Here is a 27,714-nt window from a genome sequence, read left to right as displayed (position 1 = left end):
TATACAGGTGGGTACAGTAAGGTTTGGGGTATGTTTTAGAGGGCTCACCATACAATATAAGTGGGTTATAGTGAGACTTTTTATGTCTAGGGTTCCCCTCTGCTCTGCTGAGCTGTCTGTGTGACTGGCTTGCTAAGAATGCTGGCTGTTTCTACATCCCAATGACTTATTTGTGTGTGTTTTTTCTTTTGGACTTTTTTTTCCCAAAAATGGTCAAAAAAGATAGACGCACTAAGGGCGAACATGACTAGAAATGGCTATTTTTGAAAATAAAGGGTAGACATTTTGCTATTTTGAAAATAATAATTTTCTCTATTGGAGTTTTAGATGTTTGTCCCCAAATGTCCAAACTCAGACTTAGATGTCATATCGAAAATACACTTCATAGGGCTGGGTTCAGTAAATGATGCTCAAATTTAGAGCCAAAAATTTGGCACAGAACATTGTTATATAATGGGTGTTCCAGGTTCTCTTTGTAGAACAGCACATAGCATTAGAGAGTGATGCAGGGACAAATATTCATCCCCATTCTCTCCAAACAAAATATTTTTTTTTCTCCTTTACACCCCATCCCAGCACTAAAGTAGAATCAGAAAATAATAGTATATATTGAAGAACTAAGGCCAGTACTGGTCCAATTTGCACGGTCTATGTCTGTATATGGCCGCTTTTGAGGATGGGCTGGAGAGGGCTTCAATGGCTGGGATAGTGTAGATGGGCTGTAGCTTTGATGGGGACTTCAGTAGTTGAAACCTAAGCACAGTACCAGGCAGAGCTTTGGATCCTTGCCCAGTAATAGCTAAAAAACAAACAAAACCCTCCAAATTTTGTAGATTGAATCAGGTTGGGCAGACTGTATAGACCATTTGGGTCTTTATCTGCCGTCATCTACTATGTTATGTTACATTTTGTAATCCCATCCCCTCACTATCCCTGCAGTCTTAATTTTCTTCTCTGCATCTCCCCACTGAAAGCAAAATGGAAGACTTTATGCAATCTTATGGGCCTAACAGGCCTAATAAGAGGGGTAGCTAGGTTTTGACACCTGGAGGGGTAGGCAAGCCTCAACATCCCACAACAGAGAAGGTGCAACTAGACACTCTTGGAAAAAAGGCCTGTGTATACCCTTCCCTCCTACCCCCATTTAGCATTTTATTTTCTGTTTGCTTCCTGACCCGGGGAAGGGGCACATACATAGCACTCTATTTTGTATAGCCCATAAAATATGAAAGAATTTAAAAGAAGGGTATGCCAGGCTGAAAAAAATAGAGGGCTGAAGGTGCAAACCTCTTCTCCCCCTTATATTACTGCAAAGCCAGGTGGAAGGCAGGAGAGCTACCTCTGTGTCCAACCCTACTTCCCCTTTTTGTGGTCTGGCATTTCTTTCCCCTTCTTTCTCTCCTCTCCCCACCTGCGATTGAGCCTATGTCTTTACTTCTCTCTCCCCCAATCTGGTGCAGCATTTCTCTCCTCTCATTAAGGGTGATTTTAAACCTGTCCAGCTGCAGGGAAGCTATAAGACCCATGGATGGTTGAAGGAGAGGAGGGAAGGAAAGCCATGGGCTGGTTCAGTTCTAACTTGGAGTCTAGGATGGTGTAGTCTGGGACATGCTGCTGCTGCTGCCATTGCTGCTTTTTCTTCAGAGGCAGAAAAGAACCAATGCTGCTGTTGATCTGCCTGCTGCCACCACAGCTTCCTCAAAACTGCTGCCAAAACTTCAGCAAGTCTCGCTAGGCTCCTGCAGGAAGTCTCAGCAGCCATTTTGAAGAAGCAGTGTCACTAGCCAGAACAGCAACAACAGGAAGAAAAGAGTGAAGATCTGTCCTGCCCCTGAAGAAGTCACTAGGTCTTTAAAGGTAGTCTCAGGAGGATCATTCCTTTATTCCTGTTACCATAGGAATGCCACAATATTGATGCCATTCCTGCAGCACTACCGTAGAACAGTCTTCTGTTGTTGTGGTATTCCCAGGCACTTTTTTAAAAAAATTTCTTCATTACTCTATTCAGAATCTATGCTTAACTTTGGGTGTGAGGAATTACACTAACTGAAACCAGGTATAAATCCCATTGCACAACTAAAGGGTGGATCCACACTATTCTATGACAGCGTATACATTTTAAGGGAATGCCCCTGACTCACCCATGCCATTCCCATGGTCACACCCTTTTTGAAGATTTGCACAGAAACCCTTACGTGCTATAAATGGGCACGTAAGTGTGTTTTTGCACAGATCTGCCATTGCTGGCCCATTTTGGTGCCTCTGTCCATTAGGTGTTACTTCTGAACCAAATGTGCAGTGCAGAGAAGCATTCTAATGCTTGACGTCAAATATAGAATTCTACCAATAACTGCTAATTGGATGGATCATGGCAGCAAGTTGGCCACTGACTCATGGTAACATGTGCAGTGAGGAATCTACCCTGTGATATTTCATGGCAGAGTACAGGAGTGGTTTGCCATTGTCTTTTCCTGTGTAGTGTGTGGCTCCACTGAGTTGCTGCCCAACATAGGGCAGCAACTCAGTGGTGCCACACTCCCAACTACAGTGCCTGGTATTCCCATGTGGTCTCCCATCCAGGTACTAGTCAGGCCCAACCTTGCTTGGCTTCTGTTAGTAAGAGCGGGCCTACTCAGGGCGACCAGGCCATAGGCTTAACTCCTAATTATTATTGTCAATAATATCCAAATGCACTACTATTCTATAAACTGGGCTCAGTATTGGCACCTAACTTTAGACACAAGTTTATAATAGTGGTTTTTTTGCATATTTGGTGCTTCTCAAATGAAAAGAAATTTGCTGCATGCAGGAGACAGAGATGCACAAGATAAACCTATGAGGTACTATTTACCTCATTGAACCTCAGTCTTCTACTATATTTACTCCTTCTCAAAGTAAGAAAATCTCTAGAAGGCCTTTTTTTTGTAGTTGTTCAGCTCCAATCATAGTCAATGAGAACAATTTTGTCACTTTTCATGGCAAAAAAGGAAACAGCTGAAATAACTTATGCCATTTTATGTTATTACAAGTTATAAAATACGTGAAAAAAAAAATCCCTTTAACTGTGAACTAGTTACACTTTTTTGTGGAAAATGTTCTTTAAAGACAGAGTGATATTTTCTCCAGCAAATCACATTACTTACTTTTCTTTAAAATGATTTGACTCAGCACTATATTCATTTCCAGTGCCTACGAATATTCCATTCATCCTCTAGGTGAAGAATGGTCTGAAATTTGGCAGCTAAAATTTAATGCTAAGAAATGCAAAGGCGTGCATTTGGTTTGTAAAAACTTGAGGGGACGGTACAGTTTAGGGGGTGAAGAACTTATGTGTATGATAGAAGAGCGGGACTTGGGTGTGTTTATTTGTGATGATTTTAAGGTGACTAATTATCTTCAGGAGATCAAAACTTTGAAAACCTAGTGTCAATTTACACTTTATATTTTAAACACCGGTTTCTACTAGAATCAAATTCCAGATTTTTATAATTGTTAATATTTATGCAATAAATACATATAAATATGGGTACCAAGTGCCCAATCTCCTGCATTGGAGTCACAATGAGATTATGGAGGGACCATCATTGCGCTCATAAGTCCCTCATTTTTTTCAATTTTAATAATAACTGATATGAGCCACTATGCCATATTTCTATTTACATCTCTCTTGAAATGCTAGACATATACATGGCACTTATCTTTGGTTGGTATTGGCTCAAAACAATATTTCTATGTGACTCCACAGGATTCCACCACCTTATTTATGCAGTGTGTACATGATCACTACTGCATGATGTGTGGAATAAAATACAAAGCATACTGGAAGTTCGTATGCCTTTATCTTATGGTATGGTGATAAGCAAAGCATGTACTACTTCAACAACTTTACTGACAGTAAAGAAAAACAAATTGTTCTTGATTCCGTTTGGAGTGGCAATACAGTCAATTGTTAAGAACTGGAAGGATTTCACACAGTTGAATTTTCATTTTGGGTGGGAAACTGTCCCCCTCTTTTACTAAGGTATGCCAACTGAGTAGCGAGCAATAATCAAATTAGTGCACGCTAAACACTAACGTATCCATAGACTAACATGCACATGCTAATCGGTTAGCGCACCTTAGTAAAAGAGATCCTGAATGTCTCTTCTAGAGATATGAAGCTAATTTGGCTGAAAAATTGGGGAATGTGACCTCATTTAAGGATGTTTGGAGCCCCTTAGAGGGTTTTGTTAAGCACTATGAGTGATGGAATGATTGGCCTGCCAGACAAATAGGAGGTAGGGTAGGGGGTAGGGTGGGGGTTTGGGTTAGGGAGGGTAGGATGGATAGATAGTGGTATGTTTCTGTTAAGATTATTTGTGTGTTTCTTTCTCTGTAGAATGTAAAAAAATTAATAACGACTGAACTGAAAGGAAGCTCTGGAATGAGAGTACATAAGATGAAGTTAAGTGGTGATAGGAGTAATCTAAGGAAATAGTTTTTTACAGAAAAGGAGGTAGATGTGTAGTACAATCTCCCGGAAGAGGTGGTGGAGACAGAGACTGTCTGAATTCAAGAAAGCGTGGGATAAGCACGTGGGATCTCTTAGAGGAAGAGATAATGGTTACTGTGGGTGGACAGACTAGATGGGCCATTTGGCCTTTATCTGTCATCATATGTTTCATTGGAGATCAGTGGTTTCCAACCCTATCCTAAGAAACCCCAAGATTTTTAGTATATCCATTGTGAATATGTGTGAGATACATCAGTATGTTATGCCAATAATGTGTTAATACAAATGAAACAAAAGTATTTTTACATTTACACTCGGACTGGAACATTAGGAATGTCTTTCATTCTATAATAATGCCCTTAAATTAGGTTTTGCATTGCCAAGAAATATTACAACAAGTTTCCTTAATCAGATGTCACTGCACAAATTAGAAGAGTCTATACTATTTTCATGGTGGCATGCACAATTATATGACAATACAGAATACTCATTTTAAGCATAAAATATTTAAAATCTGCAAGCATAGTCCCTTATGGAGCCTGGACATGGCCCACAGTTGTAAGCATCTTAAAAACGTCTGACTCATGTGGGCTGAATATTACCTGCTATAGCTTCTAGACACAAGGAAGACCATTCCAATATTTATGAGGAACACAAGTGATGCTGAAGAAACTAATTAAGGAATACACCTAAGGGATAATTCTATAAGGCACAGCCTAGTTGGTAGCAGCAAGAAGGTATATAAATGGAGTTAGCCTAGTCATTTATACATGCAAGTGGCTACTTACACTCATAATTCCCTTTCCACTGTTATGACTCCCTTACTTTCCTTCCTGCTGATACTAACCATCCCCAATCTTTCCCTGCTCCCCAAGCCACTGAACACCTTAACAGTTCACCTTTCACTGTTTAAACCATTGCCTCTCCCTTCCTCTTATCCTCTACCCTCTTCTCCATTCTAAAGATCCTACACTTTCTCCCTCTCATTCGGTCATCCCCTCTCTCCCTGCATGCACCTCACCCATGTCATTGCAGAAGCAGGTGTCCCTCTCACCTCCCCTCACCTGTACCTTCCTCCTCCTTCTCTTGCTTTCCACTGGGCCAGCTTTGGGTGTGCTTAGCACTTGGTCGTCATGTGGTGATAATCAAATGTTTTCCAAGATGTACAGGATGAAACTTAGCAAAAATCAGAGCTTTATTTCATCCTAGTCAAAAGGAAAAAATGAAAAACGCATGGTGAATCAAATTTTAAATGGTATGGAGGGGAAATGTTAGCCCAATGGTAATATAGCACCTCACTCCCTGATGAAAGGATTGAAATGGGGCTCACGTCAGAGGATGAGGTGTTTCTGCAAGATAAGTTCATTATTTCTCAATCTGCATGTTAAAAATTGAAAATAAGTTGATTAAAAGTAGGGATTGAATAATGTATAATGGAAGATCATAGTAAAACAGAATAATTTAAGTTAAGAAGAACATAGTAGAAGTTATTAAGGGATCAATGAAGATTGCAGCCAGCCTGGGTTATGCTCAACCTTGTTAGTAATCTGAAAATCCCTATACCTAACTTATATGATCTGTGAATCCGGATGAATCAGACATTTGGAGCTAGATATGTTTTAAAATTGTCTAAGTGCCAAAAAGGAATCCAAACTGACCAGATGACCACTGGAGGGATTAAGCAATGATCCCACACACACATTTCCCTGGTGGTCACTGACCCCCCTCCCACCCCACAAAGATCTGAATGAAATAGTACATACCCGTCTCTAGAACAGCAGCATCCAGTATAGGAAAGCCTAATAGAACTGCACACAGGTGTCTAAAGAAGCTTGCTGGGTGGGCTAGTGAACCATAGAGAGGAAGATTCCGACCCATAATCAATTCTAATCACTACATTTTTGGTGTGGCCATAAAAAACCTATTGTGCTGCCATATAGGTGTCACCTGCAGCCATAAGGGCTATTGGGATGGTAGACAAGTGGGTATATTAGGTTTTGGGGGAGTTTTGGAGGGCTCACCATAAATTGTAAGGGGCACTCATTTATGTGTTGTTCACAGCAGTGCCCTCTAAGATATCCTACCGCTCTTTTGGCATGTCTATGTGGCTACTCCATTACAACTTTGGCGCCTCCAACATCCAAATGGTCTGGATTTGGACATTTTGAACTTGGATGTTTTTGTGGTCAAAAATGAGGGAGACAAGTTAGGCATCCTAAGGTTGGACATCCTGATTGCCAAGACATCCAAATAAGTCATTTTCAAAATAAAAATTTGGGTATCTAGCGGTTTCAAAAATGGTCATTTCCCAGCCCAGACCTTTGGATGTCTTGGGGTAAAAATCCAAAGTTGGACTTAGATACACTATCAAAAATAACCCTCTGTATTTCCAAAAGGTAGACTGAGAAATAATGCGAGACAGATTCAAAAATAACATTTGTATACAGATATATTTTTAATATTTGATGATGTTATACATCTATATTAAAAGTTTTTATTAGTCTAGTATTCTAGAATTTGTTTTACATTTTCCTTTTGCAGCTGCATTAAAGGGTTGTTGCTGTTTGTTTGTTTTTTGCTGCTCTATAATGGCTCCCAAAGTTTTCAGCTTCTTCAAATTGCATTAAAAGTTTTATTCCTCCTTTCCTGTGCACCATTATTCCTTGATTGTGTTCTTCATTTGATTTTTGCTTATTTTAGAATTTATTTATTTATTTTTTACTAAGGGTATTAATTCCTTATGTGTGCTTAGGCCCTGATTATATAAATGACACCTGACTTCTAGGAGCTGAGGAGCACAACTGTCAATCATTCACTCGCCCCCTGTTTTACTAAGGTGCGCTACACGTCCATATACTAACATGCACGTGTTAGCGTATAGCGCATGGTTAGCGCGCTAATATTTAGCATGTGCTAAAAAGCATAGCGCACCTTAGTAAAAGGAACCCTAGGTGTCTTTTATAGAATAAAGCCTAGTGGCGCATAAGCAATCTTTGACGCTTACAGGAGTGGGAATTACTACTCCCAAAGAACTATCTGGACCATCCATTATTCCACAGGTAGCCCCTTCAGAGCTATGGGGACATGTAAATAGTGGGGGAGTGGGATTCTTCAACCTTGTGATGAATGGGAGGCTTCCATCTTGTGAGCACTAGGGGAAGAATTCAGCTGGGAATTGTAAGCTGGTGGGACCTTGCTCTACCGGCCCAAAAGTACTGGGCTGCAACTTTCCTGATGCTCCCAGGCCATTGTAATAATGCTGCTTGCGATGTGGCTAGTAAGCAGTATTATTATTATTATTTTTTTTTTTACCTTGGCGTTCAGCAACCTGCAGTATTAAGATCCTAAAGGCTGCAGAAACCCACGGTAAATTAAGATGCATTAAAAGTCAGTTCTTTACTGAAACTTGATATTTTTCCCTCTAAGTTGTTTTGTAAGATGCCCTGGATAATGACAGCAGTTAAATGCAGAAATTAATAAATAAGTACAGCAATTAGATGGAACTTTAATTCTGCTCTGTTCATTTCTTCTACAGTATTCAAAGTCAGAAAGACACCAGGAACATATTATGGAGTCTAGCTTTTCGGGAAACCAACCTTTCTCAGAAGCCCCTTTATCTGATAGAGGAAGCCAACCCATCAAGCATCACAGGTAAGAATGGTGGTACAGTAATAAAACCTACAAGAAGCAATGCCCATGTGAGATGGCACAGAGTACTTTCAATATGCATAAAGGTTACAGAAGTGTATCGCAAAATGTGTGCTGTGGCACACTAGTGTGCCTCCTGAGATTTCAGGTGTGCCACGAGACGCTGGGGAGGAGGAGAGGCACCGGCACTGGCTGACTGCTTACAGTAAAACACCTAATACTAACATGCTATTGTTAAAGAGTAATAACAGCAATATTCCCTTCAGTGAGACAGAAGATCTCAAGTGTCTGCGGTAAGAACCTTAGAGCTAATCATAAGGAATAACCTACATGCAGACTATCATCGGTCCTATTCGTCTCAGTGGGAAAATTGTTTTTAACAATTTTTATAGATTTTTTTATATAGGTATAAAAAAATTTTAAGAGTTTTTTTAGCGTTTTAATTATGAAAATATTCAGTGTAGTTGTTACCCTATATTAATTCAATTTTCTTTATCAATCAATCTTCATTTAAAGCAATACTTAGCTTGGGCGAAAGTTCTCAACCCAGCCGTATCCATCAGGAGATGATATTACGACGGAAGATCTCCGTTTTGCCCTAAGATCATTAATTAGAGCTTCTTCAGGGAATTAATGCTTTATAGTTGAAAATTGCTGCCTTTACCAGCACAGCGGCCTGTAATCACCAGTAATCTCTCAGCAAGAGGCACATCCTGCAGGCAATTAGCCGGAACCAGCACCTCTCCTTCTCTCCATGCGTCTCAGAGCCTGTCAGGAAGGCCTTTGCACATGCTTGGATGTTGACATGATGATGTCATGCATGTACATGATGTCATCGCACTGACGTCCACACACATGGATGCCTCGAGCTACGGCCACTATGTTTAGTGTGCTGTGGCTCAACAAAGTTTGTGAGATACTGGGTTACAAGAGTCAGGTTAGAAGCTCAACACTAGCTTTCATCAGCCTTCTATGCTGTCACTTTTTACAATAATTCAAGCTTAGTGTAACCAGTGGTTACAAATAATTACATTTTAATTAAATATCACCAGGGAGAAATCAATATTTTGATATGCAAAAACTATCTACTTAGCTCAGCAGCTTTTGGGATTCTGGGATTCTGGATTGTATGTGTCACTTGTGGAATTATGGACAGCACAGCTTTCTCTTTCCAGGAGAGTTCCAAACTGCCAAGTTAGTCATTTGGGTGGGATCTTTGGATGAATACAGCTGTATGTTAAATGCTGTCTGTAACTGAATTGAGTGTTGGCAAGAATTTGTAAATGGAGGCAGTGTTTAATTAAAAGTGCAGGATTTGTGGTGTGCAATGACCCTGGTGAAGTGTATGTGAGGTTCCGAGTTGTTTTACTTTGTACTCTGACAGTACAAAGATTTGTTCAGGTCCCTTGTCCTGATATTTTGGCAGGGAAGTAAATGCTTTAAACTGTGGGATGTTTGGCTTTAATTAGAGAATTTAATAGACTTATTTCAGTAATTTTCTCTAGAGTTATTAAATATTTACAGTGAATGAGATGGTTATAATCCTGTCAAGAGTTGTAAAGGCTTCCAACAACCTTTAATTGTGGACTGCAGTTATTAAGTTTGGTTAAATTGAAGTTTGGTGTGTTCACCTTTTAAAAAAAGATTCATTGTGAAGCTGTGGGTTGTTTGTTTGTTTTTTTCAAGCTACTGTATGGGAGGGTTTTAGAAGGGAATATTGATTATCCATTTTTTAATAGAGAAGGAAATAGGAATTTAGAGGATAGGAAGTAGGTATTCAAAGAAAAAAAGAATGCAGATGAGCTCAAACAAAAGAAGAACAGAAGAAATTCCTAGTAAATTAGTCTACAGAGTTCACCTACAATTGAGAATTAAGGAAGAGAATGAAATGACTTTATACTTACCTGAGCTTTGTGAATTCTTGATCCGTGGTGTCCTGCTATGAAAGCACAAAGAATCCATTCTTTGATAGAGAATTGTATTTCTTTAAAATAAAGGTATAAATCTGAGAGAAATACAATACTTATCTGATGTATTTCCATGTACTTAGATTTGTAAACTGGATCCAGTGAGGGACTAGAGAAAGAAATATATAAAGAAAACTTTTAAACAATCTAATATGACTTTAATTGTGTATATATATTTAATGCACTGTTCTCAAATTGAAAATTAATAAAGATTTATTTATACTAATTAACAATAGGTTTAGATATTCTTGTATTGTAGAAAATATTTTGTTTACAAACTACAAAAATAATGGGTAAAGTAAGGCAGTTTTCATCCTCTAACAAGGGAAAGGTTACATTTTGGTGTAGTTGTCAGCAGGATAGATTATTTTTGATTATACCTGACAAGATTCTTGGACTTATGTTCCCAAAATCTTGTTGGCCTTCATTTAGGTTTTTGAGTCTAAATAAAAGAACCTGCGTGTGTGTAATGGTATACCGTCAGTAGCACACAGGACAATTGCACCCCAACAATTCTGCCCCATCAAATGTGCGCACCAACAAGTGTGCACATGAAGGAGGTGGGATTTTCAGGGCACAATTGTAAGTATAGTGTTGGGGGGGGTTGTGGCAATCTTAAAATTGAGACTGTGATGGCATCCTCCAAACGAGAGCACAATTTTAGTGGGGGAGTTCCCCCCATACTCTCAGAGCGGAAGAGCCGAGCTTAGGGAAAAGAGTGCGAGTTTTAAGTGTACTGGGGTTTACCCCCCCCACCCTACCTCAGAGCGCAAACGGGAAGGCCTGATAGCGGTCAGAGCAGCAGCGCGCATTTGTCCTACATGCAAATGTCGGGGCGTGATTGTCAGCGTGCCAATGTCCGGCGTGCTTTTGACGGGTCACCTTGTGTAATATATAATTGGCATAGTCAAAGGCAGAATTTTTGGACTGGTTTTTGGGGTTTTTTTTGTAAATCTTTATTCATTTTCAAATATTACAACAAGTGTATAATAGTCAATCAGAAAAATTTTAACAAATCACTTTACAATCTTACTTATACTCCTTAAAATATATAAATATAAAAGAATCCCTTCCCACCCACCCATATATTAATAATAAACAATTATCAATAGAGAAGTTTGGAAAATTTTCTGGTTATAAGATTAATTGGAGTAAGTCTGAAGTTCTCCCGCTTAATGTTTTTGGACTGTTTTTAATTTTTAAAAAAATGTTTTTGTCTAAGGTTGGGATATTGGAAATTTCTAGGAAATTTTTAAAAAATTTGCCTGAACACATTTTTTTTTCTCAGCAAGGGCGAATGTAACCATTGGTTACAAATAAATAAATAAAATATTGCTCCCCTGGGCTTGCAACCTGATGTTTCAGGAGAGTTTATGAAGCTACATTTTATTATTTTCTGGAAATTAATATATTGATGTGCAAAAAATCTGTGCGCCTGGCTCTGCAACTTTTAGAATTCTGGGCTGCACGTGTTATCTGTGGCATTTTGGGCAGCACAGCTCTGAGGTCATTAAAAATCTGTTCATTTGGAGCAACTGCCTTGAAGGTAACACAGCAGAAGCGGCTGACTGTGTGTGTTTCAAGTCAGGGGAGAGTAACTGACAATATGAAAAGGTAGAAAAGCTCATAGAAGTGCTGCTGAGTGTGGATGAGGTTTCCGGCTGAGAAACAGAATTTCAGCTGACGGGGTTAAGGAAGCCAATATGCTAGTGGCAAAAGTGTGAAGGTTTGTATTGGTTTTCTTGAGTCTCTCAGCAGGTAGGAAAGTTGAGAGAAGAGCTAGGGCTGTACCCAAGAGTGTTTAGTGTGATTGAAAACCTAGGGAAAGAAGTTCTTCCAGGGGGTTTCAAAGTAGTGTGATTGCAGTGAGTGGGAGAAGGTTGTGAAGTGTATTCAACATTGCTGCAGGTTGGAGGGTTGATTGTGGAGACATTCTGGTTTTGAATGCAAGATAATGTTGTAAGCAAAAAGAAACAAAAACTAGAGGTTTATTCCCGTTGCTCTAGTGCAGGGGTAGGGAACTCCGGTCCTCGAGAGCCGTATTCCATTCGGGTTTTCAGGAGTTCCCCAATGAATATGCATTGAAAGCACTGCATGCACATAGATCTCATGCATATTCATTGGGAATACGGCTCTCGAGGACCGGAGTTCCCTAGCCCTGCTCTAGTGTTTGTGACAGAGTGAAAGTGTGACAGATTGGGTTCCAGAACAGGTGGAGATCACAGCACTGCTTAAGCCATAGTCTACAAGATTCCACCTCTCCTTTAGTGAAGTCAGGGAACAAAAATTAAAGTACATCTTAGAAAGGGTAAATAGATTTAATTTCATTTTATTAGTGAGAATTTCACAGTATACTGTATAGTATACAGTAGATATCCAGGGCCAATCAAGATGCTAGGAATTATTTTAAAAGGGGTGGTTAACAAGACTAAGAATGTTATAATGCCTCTGTATCATTCCGTGGTGTGACCTCACCTGGAGTATTGTGTTCAATTCTGGTCTCCTTATCTCAAGAAAGATATAGCAGCCCAAGAAAAGGTTCAAAGAAGAGTGACCAAAATGATAAAGGGGATGGAACTCCTCTTGCATGAGGAAAGACTAAAAAGGTTAGGGCTCTTCAGCTTGGAAAAGAGACAGTTGAGGGGAGATATGATTAAGGTCTACAAAATCCTGAGTGGAGTGAAACGGGTACAAGTGGATCAGTTTTTTACTCCATCAAAAATTACAAAGACTAGAGGAAACTCAAAGTTACAGGGAAATACTTTTAAAATCAATAAGAGGAAATATTTTTTTCACTCAGAGAATAGTTAAGCTCTGGTTATGGTTAGAGCAGATAGCGTAGCTGGTTTTAAGAAGAGTTTGGACCATTTCCTGGAGGAAAAGTCCATAGTGTGTTATTGAAACAGACATGGGAGAAGCCAGTGCTTGTCCTGGATTTGTAGCATGGAATGTTGCTACTCTTTGGGTTTTTACCAGGTACTAGTGACCTGGATTCACCACGTTGGTACAGGCTACTGGGCTTGATGGACCATTGGTCTGACCCAGTAAGGCTATTCTTATGTTCTTATGTTTTCTTTTAATCTTCTTTCTAAACTTATCTTAAGTAAAGTAAATGAACATAAGAATAGCCTTGGACCAATGGTCCATCAAGCCCAGTAGCCCGTTCTCAAGGTGGCTAATCCAGGTCACTAGTTCCTGGCCAAAAACCAACGTGTGACAATATTCCATGCTAACGATACAGGGCAAGCAGTGGCTTCCCCCTTGTCTTTCTCAATAAAAGACTTTGGACATTTCCTCCAGGAACTTGTCCAAACTTTTCTTAAAACCAGCTACGCTATCTTCTCTTACCACATCCTCTAGCAACACGTTCCAGAGCTTAACTATCAAATTTCCTCCAATTGGTTTTAAAAGTACTTTCCTGTAACTTCAAGTGTCCCCTAGTCTTTGTAATTTTTGACGGAGTAAAAAATCGATCCACTTGTACCCGTTCTACTCCACTCAGGATTTTGTAGACTTCAATCATATCTCCCCTCAGCCGCCTCTTTTCCAAGCTGAAGAACCCTAACCATTTTAATCTTTCCTCATATGAGAGGAGTTCCATCCCCTTTACCATCTTGGTCGCACTTTTTTGAATCTTCCAGATTCACCGAGATTTCTTTCAGTTCCTCCGCATCATCACCCTTGAAAACCCTTTCCAGTTCAGGTAGATCTCTTACATCTTCTTCTGTAAAGACCGAAGCGAATAATTCATTGTCTTTCTGCTATGGCCTTATCCTCCTTGAGTGCCCCTTTCGCTCCTTGATCATACAACAGTCCCACAGATACCCTTCACAGGTTTTCTGCTTCTGATGTACCTAAAAAAATTGCTATGAGTTTTTGCCTCTTTTACAACTTTATCTTCATATTCTTTCTTAGCTTTCTTTATCAACGTTTTGCATCTAACTTACTAGTGCTTGTGTTTCTTCTTATTTTCTTCATTCAGATCTTTTTTCCATTCTTTAAAGGATGTTTTTTTTTTTGGCTCCAATAGCCTCTTTCACAGAACAGCACAAACAGGTAATAATGAAGTCTCTAGTATTTTTAATGGGCACTGAATTATATTGGGAAAGCAAAGCCATTTTCATTTCAGTCTTGTCTATAATGGAATCCAAATTCAGCTGGCATAGCCACTTACAAGTTAAATGCTGACACTTACCCCCTGTTTTACTAAGGTGCGCTAAGCATTTTTAGTGTGTGCTAAATCTAAGCACGCACTAAATGCTAACACGTCCATAGACTAGCATGCACATGTTAGAATTTAGCGCGTGGTTAGCGCAAGCTAAAAAGATTAGCGTACCTTTGTAAAATGAGCCCTTAAAGTTATGTGTTTATTCAGTGCCGCTATTGGTAAAGGTAGAGGTGATTAATATATAGTGTGTGGCCACGCCAGATCTATTCAGCATGCCTAAATTAAACATATATGGGTCAATATTTAGCCAGTGGGCGGTGTAAGTTATTCATAGATATTCAAAGCCAGGAGCTGAATGGACTCCAGCTTTGATTATCTGGTTATGTTTAAGCTGGTTAACACTTAGCTGCTTAAGTCATTATTTATCACTTAAGCGGCCATGGGTTACTGTATAACAATAAGATATTTATGCAATCCCTTTAATGTGTTAATACTGGCCACTTAATTTAAATTGGTGACCAACGGACTTTCCTGCATCATTCATCTCAAGCTGCAGGCAATCACACATCATATCCTGAAGAAAGCCACAACATGATGGCTGAAACATTAGTTCTAACTACCCAGACACAGCAAGACCTGGAACTCTCAATAATTGTGATGCCAGCCGCAGAAGCCTAAGAGAACATATAACCCAACTTTATGGCGATAACATCTTTAAACTCACCAGAAAATTCTCTACCCTACGGGAAGAGTAATGAATTTTCCCACCAAAATTTAAATTTGTGACCAACAGATTTTCCTGCCATAATTCAAATTGGTGACCAACGAACCTTCCTATCCCATTCACATCAAGCCACAGCCAATCAGGTTTGAAGACCCACTATATATAAAGACAAACTGCAGACCTCACTGCATACCCTGAAGAAAGCCACAGCTGGATAGGTTCTACCTATCCAGACATAGCTAGACCTGGAAAACTGCAACAATCATGATGCCAGCTGCAGATGCCTAAGATAAAATATTACAAAGTAATGTAACATCCTCCATAGACCACTATAAGTTTGTAGGGGCAGGAATTTAAGCAAGTAAAAAAAAAAAAAAAATCTCATAAGAATGAGCATTAAGGCTTTAACATGACTACAATTCCTATCAATCCTTTCAAGGTAAAAAATTATGAAAGGTTAGACAGCTCCTGTTGTAACCTTTATTGTTCCAAAAGGTCCTTAACCGCTATAGTTCATAATATACATGTTTATCACCCAAAAATTTAATAAGGTATTTACAAGGGTAGGGAAAAAGAAATATTGCTCCCAAAGACACAATTTCCTGTTTGAAAGCCAAAAATGCATTTCTTCCTTCTTGAGTCTGCCTTGTGACACCAGGCTACATGCATACTTTCTTCCCATAAAAGAATGAGAATTGTGAAAATATGATTTCATAATAGCGTTTAAGTCTTGGTTTAAAAATAAACAAGACCTTTTGGGTTTATCTCTCAGAATCCTCAGACAGAGAAGTTGAAAAGTCTGAAGGGTCAGATTTTACTTCCTGAACACCTTTCTTAGATTAAATATTATAAACTTTATTAAAAGGTAGAATAGCTATGAAGGAAAATCTCAAAACCTCAATCATGTACTTCTTAAAGGTCTCTGTGGGAGAAATCTCCCTAGACCTAGGAAAATTAAATACAGAGTCATAGAATGTGTCCCTTGTAGTGGGCCAGTTTTTGGGTGCCACATAGAAGAGGATGCAGGTGAGGGGATCCCTTAAAGATGGTCTGGATAGTTGACATGCTATAATTTTGAGGTTCTCATTTTGCTTGAATTCTAGTATAGTGAATTCAATACATTTTTTCAGTATTATTGCTACGCTGCTTCCTCTTTTGTTCTTCCTGCATGGTGGAATGATTCTGGAGCCTGGTAGGCAGAGGTCTTTAATGATTGGGTCTTCTGCTGATGGTAACCAGTTTTCTGTTATAAATAGGCAGTCAAGTTGCACTTGAGTGATCCAGTCACTGATAAGGTTGGCCTTGGTTCCTGACTGATCTTATATTGGTATACTAGTCTTTAAGCTCGTTATATTAACAGGTGCTAGAATAGATTTGTGTGTCTGTCTTTCTTTCTATCTCTCTCTCCTTGGCTGCTGTATGTCTGTCTGTCTTTGTTTTGGTGTCTTGTCTCTTTTAATCTGTCCCTGTCTTTTTTTCTGTTTGTCTCTCTCTCCTTGTCCTTTAAATCTGTCTCTTTAAATCCCTGTTCTTCTGTGTGGTTTTTTTGACTGTCATTTTCTGTCTATCTCTGGCTACTGTCTGTATTTCTTACTTTTGGTCTCTCTGTCTGTGTTTGTTTTGGTGTTTGTCTCTTTGGTTGCTGTATGTGGATTTTTTTTTTCTGTCTCTCTCTCCTTGTCCACTGTTTTTTATTTATTTGTTTCTTTCAATCTTTCTCTATTGCTCCTTGTCTGTAAGGGTTTTTTTTTTTTCCTGTGTGTCTCTCTCTCAGTGTGTGTATGGAGGTATCATATCTGTCACCTACCCTTTTTTGTGTGTAATAACGTAAGTTTCACAGAGTAAGTTGTTTGAATTATTTCCCCTCCATTTCCCTCCCCCCACATTACTTCCCTGTGCAGCAGCAGCATTTCCCCTACCCCCCTTTCCTTTCTCGCGGTCTGGCCGGCTCCCTTAGCCCCTTTCCGCCCCCTTCCCTTCCTGCAGTCCCAACAAACCTGCAACTCCAGCAGCGTCTGCAGCACTGTACATATGCTGCTTCGTGGCCTTCTACTGCTCTGATTTGCTCTGCCGCGTCTCTGATGATGTCATCAGGGACGTGCCAGAGTAAATCAGGGCAGTAGAAGGCCCTAAAGCAGCGTGTGTACAGTGCTGCAGGCTGCTGGAGTCAGGACCGCGAGAAGGGAAGGGGGGGCGGGAAGGGCCTAAGTGAACCGGTCGGATCACGGGAAGGAAGGAGAAACTGATTAATCTGTAGTGCTGACTCTCTGCTGTGCTGGAGCTGGATGAGCCTGAAGCTGTGAGTGTGGGGCCGTTTCTGCAGCTGCGAAGTGGAGAGGTGGAGAGCAGGGAGGCTTGTCTGGCATGCATGCGCACTCCTACCGCCACAGCCCGACAGAACAGGGATCAGGGAAGCACGCGGTGAGAGTGCGCATGAGCGCTTAGCATTTTATGATTATAGATGTGCAGGGGATTGGGAGGAAGTTGTTTGCCTGATAATCTGGTGCTTCTTGTAAAATTACCCTATGCATGTTGGCAAGATTGTTGTGTTTCACATGGACCCCACTTTCCCTTTGCCCTAAACTCAGTTGAAAATTTTCACTTCAAAAAGCCCCTGAACTCTATTGCATATAACATAGAGGCATGTGTATGTTGAGTAGTGCTATAGAAATGATTAGTAGGCATGGGGCTTAAAGAAGCTCCTGAAATGTGAATAGAACTCTGTGCAAAGACACCTGAGAGAAGCTGAATAGGTTTTTACCATAGGTTAATGCCCATTACCAGCTAAGGAACTCTGGAAAGTAGTAAGGGAACAGTAGTGACCTCTATGCTATCAGTGGTTTTACGACCAGCAGGGCCTCCCAGGATAGACAGATTTCAGTGAAGATGTCAGACTAATGATGCACCTCCTATCTGGACATCAGCAGATGGGCAGTGTTGGAGGTAAAGGATCGTGTTTGACGTGACAATGGCAATAACATTGAATTTATACTGCGCAAAAGAAAGGCCTGGCAATCTACTTCTGTATTCTGCCACAAAAACTTGATGATATTCATCAGGTTGCTAGGACTCGAACACGAGTTGATGGCACCTAACAGTGACCTCTGGGCACTACTTCCCTAATAGTTCCTAGCATAAAATGGCTGTCTCAGTCCTTTAGTGGTTGTTTTACATTACTACTGCTATGGAATTAGAAGGAAACACTCCCTTATTTGACAACTCAAATCCTTAGTTATAGTAATTTGATAATACCATTAAATGGCCAAGGCAGCTACTTTGGTTCTGGGGGGCTGCATGGCAGGACCACCAAGAAACATAGAAACATGAAGACAGATATAGGTCAAATGGCCCATCCAGTCTGTCCATCCACAGTAACCATTATCTCTTCCTCTCTTTAAGAGATCCCACATACCTATCCCAGGCTTTCTTGAATTCAGACACAGTCTCTGTCTCCACCACCTCTACCGGGAGACTGTTCCATGCATCTATCACCCTTTCGGTAAAAAAAATATTTCCTTAGATTACTCCTGAGCCTATCACCTCTTAACTTCATCCTATGCCCTCTCATTCCAGAGCTTCCTTTAAAATGAAAGACTTGAATCATTCGCATTTACATAATGTGGGTATTTAAATGTCTCTATCATATCTCCCCTCTCCCCACTATCTCCCTACTACACACCAGGGAGACCTCTGATAGGTACCAGGGGCATCAGGAAATGCACTATTGTTGCTGGAAGGAAGCTGATGGGATAATTGTTGCTAATGGAAATTGGGGGTAGGAAAGTCATTATTCGAAGGTGTTGGGGAGGAGGGGGGTAGGATAGTAATTATTTCATGCATCAGCCTTTTGAAATGACCCCTGAGGGCATCAGATTGCATGCTATTTGCCCAGTTTCACTAGAGAAAATGACACCTGAAAGGTTTCTGAGTCCCACAAGGAGGAAAGATAACACTACCTCAAAGGTAGCATTAGTTTTCTTTTAATAACACAGCTTGCAAGGTTAAGCATGGCTGCATTATTCATTTTGCTAAATGATGAGCTGCTTTGCATGGATTTGTATAGTCTTGTGTCCCTACATTAACATACACTGCTCTAAAGCAGCAGTTCTCAACCCTAGTACTCAAGACCATACAAAGCCAGTCAGGTTTTCAGCACTCCCACAATGAATATACACGAGAGAGATTTACATGCAATAGGAACAGTGGATGCAAATTTATTTCATGCCTATTCATTGTGGGTATACTGAAAACCTGACTGGCTCAGTGTGTCCTAAGGACTGAGTTGAGAACCCTTGCTCTAAAGAAACACACATTAAAAAAAAATGATAACATATTTTTCCATTTAATGCATACTATTTGATAAATTATGGGCATTATTCTCTCAACACACCTCAGCAACTGTCTCTGTTAATGATTTTCAGAATTGAGAATAATATATATGCTATACAAATATTTTATAAATAAGAAATCAAATTCACATATTGTAGCAGTATGTTAATATTATTTATTACATCAGACCAAATATTAGATGTTACCGTACATTATGTGAACAGTCTGAGAGAAATATTGATGTTATAAATAAAATTAGAACTCTCATAACTTTATTAAATAAATGCTTACAGATGCCATTTCCTTCAGATAGATGGGAAAAGCCAGGTAAAAAATAGGGACATTATTACTTTTTTATAGTACATTTGTCATTGCTATTAACATACTGTACTGTATATACATATAACATATACTGGACAGTATACATACAGAGAGAGAAAGAGAGAAATTATAATATGGAAACCTCAGGTACTGTATGAAAGCAAACATCTCTTACTGTGACCTTTAAGCTTTTGTGTGAAATTCTTTGTTTCAGCGAAAACAATGGGCAGAGCAGAGTACAGCTGTTCTTTCTGGCTCAGAAGCAGCCTTGCAAACATGGTAGATATTCACCTTCAGGCAGCCATGAGGATAATTTCTGCAATGCGGAGATCAATGCAGCTTGAATAGCTCCCCGTGCTAGCTCACATTGAAGCTCCTGGTGTCTGCAGGAAAAATAGCTTTCTCAGAGAATACAATTGACTGAATCAATTCAACTGATTCAAGATGTTAAGAATCATCCACATATTCACTTAAATCTCACAGCCCTTGCCAAAGCATTCTTTATATTTTACAGACAACGGCCCCACAACTTATTGGTGCAGATCATAGCAGATTGTAAATGCCATCGCTGGTAAGGGAATCAAATAAAAAAAAAAAAACCATCCCTGGTTGCAATCTCACCTGAATAACCTAAAAAGCATGTCAATGATAATTTTCAATAGTGGGCATGTGTGTATATTGATATAGTTAAGAAAGAAGTCAAAAGAGTCTCCCACTGAATCATTTCTCTCACTAATGCACTGCCCTCACTTAACCCTTTGTAGGTCACTTCATTGGCTGCATATCCATTTCTGCATACAGTTCTAATTCATTTTGCAGATTTATAATTGCATTCATGTTGTAGCTCCTCAGTATCTCTGTTATCTCTGCTTACCTCCCTCCCCAGAACTCATTCAATGAGTCACTCTTATTTGTGCCCTTCTCTAACATCACCAGCTTCAGACTCTATTCCTTCCACCTTGCTGTACCAAATGCCTGGAATTGCTTTCTGAGTCAGTACATCATACTCCATCTCTGGCCCTATTCAAATCCAGGCTAAAAGCCCACCTATTTTGAGGTTTTCTTTGCTGTGGAATACCCATGTTATTTTAGACCCCCTTTTATGATACCGCATTAAGCTTTTTTTATCGCTGGCGGCAGTGGTATTAACTCTGACACTCATGTAATTCCAATGAGCATCAGAGCTAATATCATCACGGCCGATGATAAAAAAGCCTAACGTGGCATCGTGAAAGGTTGGTTAATTATTCCCCTAATAAATGGAACTCCCTAATCTCTTATTTGTCCTTCGCCTAAAAGCTGGATTCTGTAACCGGTGTCTGTCAAAAACAACACCAGTTACAAAATCCCCACCCCCACAACGATCCGGGCAGGAGGGAACCCAAGCCCTCCTGGCCCACAGCACCCCGAACCCCCAACTATGTTCGGGACGAGAGGGAGCCCAAGCCCTCTTGCCCCGGGGGCACCCCGAACCCCCGACTATGTTAGGGGCAAAAGGAAGCCCAAGCCCTCTAGCCCGGTGGCACCCCGAATCCCTGATTATGTTCGGGGCAAGAGGGAGCCCAAGCCCTTTGCCCCATGATCCCCAACCCCCTCACCAAGTACGATGGGGCCAGGAGGGAGCCCAAACCCTACTGGCCTGGCGACACCCCTTAACCCCAACTAAAATACGGGCAGGAGGGATCCCAGGCCCTTTTGCCCTTGACGCAACCCCTCATAACCGCCCCCCCCTAACCCTCGATCTCCCCCCCGACCTGAAACCCCCCCCCCGCTGAGGGCTTGGGCTCCCTCTTGCCCCAAATGTAGTTGGGTGTTCGGAGTGCCGCCGGGGCAAGAGGGCTTGGGCTCCCTCTTGCCCCAAATGTAATCGGGGGTTTAGGGTGCCGCCGGGGAAAGAGGGCTTGGGCTCCCTCTTGCCCCGAGCATAGTCGGGGGTTCGGGGTGCTGCTGGGGCAAGAGGGCTTGGGCCCCCTCCTGCCTGATTGTAATAGCCGGGGGAGGGCTGATCGCTGCAGGAGAGATGGCTCATCTCTTCTGCCAGTGATGGTGATCGCCCACCCCCCTCCGAACCGCGGCACTTCGGGGTGAGTATCGCCGGCAGGGGAAATGCCCTGCCACGATGCTCACCCCGAAGTGCCGCGGTTCAGAAGGGGGTGGGCTATCACCATCACTGGCAGGAGAGATGAGCCATCTCTCCTGCATCAATAGGCAGGTTGCTGGGTCGCTGAGCTGCAGCGATCAGCTCAGCGGCCCCTTTTTCAGCACTTATATCTGTTTTGACTTGGTCTAAATCAAAACGTATAAGTGCCGATTAGGCAACCTGCCTAAAGTTTTGGATATACCCGCTGTATGCCTAGGTCTAGGTCGGCCCTCCTCACGCCCACCGCCCACCCTTTACCCTCCTCTAAAAATGCCTCTTTTCGCTCTATGTGTTTAGAAGTAGGGGAAAGGCCTAAGCTGGTTTTATATACATCTAAAACCAGCTTTGGTTATGGGTACTTGGACGATCAGGCTTTTTGATCATCCAAGTACCCATTTAGGCCACTATTTAGACATTTTAAAAAATTATTATGAGCCCCTTAACGCACGGAATAGCGCACACTAAATTGCCGCGCACACTAGCTGCTACTGCCTCCTTTTGTGCACGCGGCAGATTTTCAGCTAGTGTGTGCTATAGCGCGCTAATCCAGTGCGTGCGCTAGAACCGCTAGCACGGCTTTGTAAAAGGAGCCCTATGTCATAATTTATCGAAATATTATACTGCCTTTTTGTGTGCTTTGTACCATCACTGGAATGTGCAGTCCTTTTTATTCTGTGAACCACCTAGAGGTTTTTGGGTGTTGGCGGTATAGAAAAATAAAGTTATTATTATTACCTTGGATTACGAGCATAATCCGTTCCAGGAACATGCTCGTAATCCAAAATGCTCGTTTATCAAAGCGAGTTTCCCCATAGGAAATAATGGAAACTCGCTTTGTTACGTTCTCACCCCCCCCACCGAGGCCAGCAGCGATGCTCCCCCCCCACGAGAACCAGCATTGCTTCCCCAAAGGCCCCGTGATCAGACACCCTCCCCTCAGCGATCTGGCTCACACCCCCACCGCCATCGGGCACCCCCCCCCCCCGCCGCCATTGGGCACCTCCCTGCCGCAGCCTGAAGTCCCCCAGAGCCCTCTTTTTACTTTAATGTAGCACTGGCATAGCGGCCTCCTCTTCTGTGCTGGCCTTGTGCATGTGCGCATGCTCAAGGCTTGCGAGTTCATGTTCATGGCAAGGTCAATGCTCTGATGCTTATATAATTCCCATGAGTATTTGAGCATTTACCTTGCTGGACTCTGGTAGAAACCTCTAATGAGGCTTTGTAAAAGAAGTCCATCATTTTTTGGAGGCGACATAGAATGAATGGAAAGTTGGTATTTCCATATTATCCACCTACCATGTTATGATTAGTGCGCACCAATTGGATAATACAGGCTTAATGCAGGAAAAACAAGGGTAGAATTCATCAACAGGCACTACTGCATTAGCATGCTAAACACTGAAGATGACCTTAGGAATATAGGGGTCCTTTTATTAAGGTGCGCTAACCGCGCTAGAAACATAGAAACATGACTACAATTTATTTGTAATCTGCTTGGTGGGATGGGGGAGGGGAGCTGTCTAGCCTTACTTTTCTACCAGTGCCTGAGCTAATCAGTGCTCAGGCAGTGACCGGAAAGTAAAGCATCAACAGATCAGACCCTGTCAGAAAAGTTTGCCCGGAAATATGGCACAACGAGGTTAGGGAATCACCCAATGATGATAGAGAATCGGCTGGAGTGCCCCTTTAAATATTGATGAGTCTATTTTACTACCATTTTAATATTAATGATCTTGTTGTACCACATTTGCATGGCAGAGTCAGAGACTGCTGGGAAGCTCTGTAAGGGTGTTCCGATAATTGGCTGGTAAAATACTGGCGCGTTAAAACAGCTGGAAACGGTTTAATGACCATCCTTAAGGGCAAAGTAAGTTTTGAGAATCTAGCCTTCTGTTCTGTATTATAAACCATTTTGCACTGCTTTGATAGTGCAATAAATATGGTTTACAAAATACATATAGGGCAAAACATATTGCATGTTGAAATATGATAAAATATTTTGCACCTCAGACTTGAAAGGAGGAATAGCTTAGTAGAGTGCTGGGTGTGATATCCTAGAGTGCCTTGTTCAAATCATATTAGAGAAGTATATAATAATAGTGTGGTTCCTTTTTTTAAAAAAATATAATCAGTAATGCACAGAAACAGAACAAAGTACACACACCATTAACAGCTACAATAGAAAAAGCTTCAAATCACAAAAAGCAATTTAAATAAAAAGAATGTTGTACTATCCAAATCTTCTATAAACAATTCTGGCACATATTTCAATATTAAGACAGAAAATCTGCCGGCTTTGTAAAATGGCAGACATAGATGTTTTGAGTCCCTCAACGTTTAGATCTGCCAGCAATTTCAGAACTTGGAAGTACCAAATAGCAACATTTACAACCCTTCCATCTAGATGGGTTTTTAAAAGACATATGTAAACATCATACTTGCCATTTTACAATCTCTGACAGAGGCTGCATGGGAAGGTTTGTAATGGCTACAAAGCCATAGTTTTTGTCCTGCAAGAAGGAAACTTACTTCACACATTTTGCCCTGCAGGCACTGAATGGACACTAGGAACATGGCAGGGACTTCACGGTTGCTACAGTGTCTGAATTCAGGAGGGCCAGGGATAGGCACATGGGATCTATCAGAGAGAGAAAGAAATAATGCTTACTGCGGATGGGTAGACTGGATGGGCCATTTAGCCTTTATCTGCCATCATGTTTCTACTTGTGGTATAAGGGCAGGACATGAGGATATGAACTCATGTGGGCTATTTTCAACTTCATAGACACCTTTGGGTATACTTTTTTGATGTTTTATATTAACACATTTTGAGACATCGCCGTTGATGTGCTATAGTTTTATGAATTCTTTTAGGATGCATTAGTGCGGCAGCAGAGATATACTGATTTTTCATTAGGCTTCAACGAATAATCCTGTGGTTGTAAAATGCATTACAGTCCTAAACAATTTACCTAAAATGTCTATATGCTAATATTCATAAATTTTCTAAAATAGCACTGCATGCTCCTGAAGTGGCAGGAATTGAGATCACATAGGAGTCTGGGAAATAGCAGTGAGAAAGCAACAAATGGTCAGAACACAGGCAAACGTTATTGGAAGGTTTCTGGTAAGATCTCTTTGGGCTCCTTTTACTAAGGTGTGCTAGTGTTTTTAGCGCATGCATCAGATTAGTGCATGCTAACCCCATGCTACGCGGCTAGAACTAACGCCAGCTCAGTGCTGGCATTAGCGTCTAGCGCGCACGGCATTGTAGCGCACGCTATTCCACACGTTAATGCCCTAATGCAGCTTAGTAAAAGGAGCCCTTTGTTTAGAGGAGAAAAAGGGAGACATTCCCCCCTTTCTCTCCCCCCTTCTACACATAAGTTCATGTAATCCTTTTTCTTCTTCTCTACCCACTATTTTAAGTTCTTGTAAACCGTGTCGTGCTCCATTCTCATGGAGATGATGCGGTATATAAACTTAAGGTTTAGATTAGATTAGATTAGATTCAGGGAGTTGGAATTGGGTAGGTCACATGCCCCTGGATAGTGCAAATTTTAAACCATTGAGTGCTGGCAGCTCGTCCCTTCACTTCTATTGCAATGCCTTTATCTAAGCTGGCTGTGGAATAAGAGAACAGATAAGGATATTACCTTAGGAGGACTTTAAATTGGTTCTCAAAGCAAAGGAACATGTGTTTGAAAAAGGTAGCTATAAAGCACTCATGAAAATGTTCACTTTTTTTTCTGTGAGTACTGTTTGCATGGAAAATAACATAACAGATTCAAAATTCAGTCTATATATGTTATTGTTCACCAAGAGATGCTTCCTCTAAATCTAATTAAGAGTGCATATATTGTAGATTATTTAGTTGCTTTGAGAAGAATAATATTCATAGATCTCATTTAGGAGCATAATTGGCTATTTGTAATATTAATTGGCTAAGAAAAATATTCTCCATTGGGCCCCTTTAGTCTAATTAATTTCATTCTCAATATAATGTCATTGGTCTCTATTATTCAAATCGTGCACTCAGCACTGTTGCTCTTACCCTTCATGGACTAGCGTGGAACAATGATGACACTCAGGCATTTATTGACTCATGTGGAATTTATTTGGCCGCAGCCATGACAGCACAATTACATCAACTGTTATCAACTGAACATAATAATCAAGCATGAACGGTGATGACCCGTACACTGTAACCGCACTTCTGACAATGGCATAACACGCAAGGTACATCACCAGGCAACATATAACCAACCGATGATCAGGCGCACAGCATATGCCTCTCTATCCCCGCACAATGTGGGGTGCCGTACAAGCAACCCCGGCTCACCGGACCCTTCCCGTTCAAGGAGGTGTCCCCTCGTCAGCGGTAAGTAGCTGTGAAGATCATGGCCTGGCCTCCCTGCCGTCCAAGCAAGGCGACGTGCCCCATGTCTTAACCACTGTAAAGATGTATGCCTTCTAACCATATGCTGTGCTTACCTGCCACTACCCGTGATAGCGAAACCTCGCTAATCGCGGGTTCCCCCCAAGTGTCATGGCTGCGGCCCCTCAATGCCATCCTGTATTGAACTGGTGAATATATCCAGAGCGATGTCGGAGCGGTGTCGCCCATCAGGGCGGTACCAAGGACTGCCAGCGGGCCTAAACTTTGCCCTGCATTTATTGAGTTTATTGCAAGTTATCTCCACGGCTGTGTGAGATCAAAATATGGTAAAGGGCTCAGCGGGCCGAAATTGTGCAAGTTATCTCCACGGCTGTGTGAGATCAAACTATGGTAGCCAGCGGGCCGAAAATCTGCCATGCATTTATTGAGTTTATTGCAAGTTATCTCCACGGCTGTGTGAGATCAAACTATGGTAGCCAGCGGGCCGAAAATCTGCCATGCATTTATTGAGTTTATTGCAAGTTATCTCCACGGCTGTGTGAGATCAAACTATGGTAGCCAGCGGGCCGAAAATCTGCCATGCATTTATTGAGTTTATTGCAAGTTATCTCCACGGCTGTGTGAGATCAAACTATGATAGCCAGCGGGCCGAAAATCTGCCATGCATTTATTGAGTTTATTGCAAGTTATCTCCACGGCTGTGTGACATTAAACTATGGTAGCCAGCGGGCCGAAAATCTGCCATGCATTTATTGAGTTTATTGAAAGTTATCTCCACGGCTGTGTGACATCAAACTATGGTAGCCAGCGGGCCGAAAATCTGCCCTGCATTTATTAAGTTTATTGCAAGTTATCTCCACGGCTGTGTGAGATCAAACTATGGTAGCCAGCGGGCAGAAAATCTGCCCTGCATTTATTGAGTTTATTGCAAGTTATCTCCACGGCTGTGTGAGATCAAACTATGGTAGCCAGCGGGCCGAAAATCTGCCCTGCATTTATTGAGTTTATTGCAAGTTATCTCCACGGCTGTGTGAGATCAAACTATGGTAAAGGGCTCAGCGGGCCGAAATTGTGCAAGTTATCTCCACGGCTGTGTGAGATAAAACTATGGTAGCCAGTGGGCCGAAAATCTGCCCTGCATTTATTGAGTTTATTGCAAGTTATCTCCACGGCTGTGTGAGATCAAACTATGGTAAAGGGCTCATGATAAAATGGCTCGGGATAAACCATCGGGTATACATAAGGTAGCGTGGGGAAGCCTGCTGGCTGAGGATAAACAATCAGACCACCTAAGGTAGCGTGGGGAAGCCTGCTGGCTGCGGATAAACCATCGGACTGCATAATATTAATAATATTTTTATTCTTATATACATAGGCGGTTTGCATCAGTTAGATTAGGATCTGCATAGACAAGCATCAGAATTACAGCTTTAATCGAACTAGACTGAGGGATAAAAGATCGGATCACCTAAGGCGGCGGTCTGCCTTTTATTGCCTCGATGGGGTGGACGGATGAGCATATTCCA

The 27,714-nt window shown here is 41.3% G+C and overlaps 1 protein-coding gene across 1 annotated transcript in view; it reads left to right on the top strand.

Moving 5' to 3' along the window:
• The window catches only part of NRG3 (neuregulin 3), a 1,387,275-nt gene that overhangs the window by 1,333,731 nt on the left and 25,830 nt on the right, over positions 1 to 27,714 (top strand). The window contains exon 7 of the mRNA XM_033943012.1: positions 8,028 to 8,143. Coding sequence (XP_033798903.1) covers positions 8,028 to 8,143 — 116 coding nt within the window. The remainder of the gene's footprint in view (positions 1 to 8,027; positions 8,144 to 27,714) is intronic.

This window comes from Geotrypetes seraphini, chromosome 4 (assembly GCF_902459505.1).
Source record: "Geotrypetes seraphini chromosome 4, aGeoSer1.1, whole genome shotgun sequence".
Classification (NCBI taxonomy): Eukaryota; Metazoa; Chordata; class Amphibia; order Gymnophiona; family Dermophiidae; genus Geotrypetes; species Geotrypetes seraphini.
This window is presented reverse-complemented; position numbering and strand designations above follow the sequence as displayed.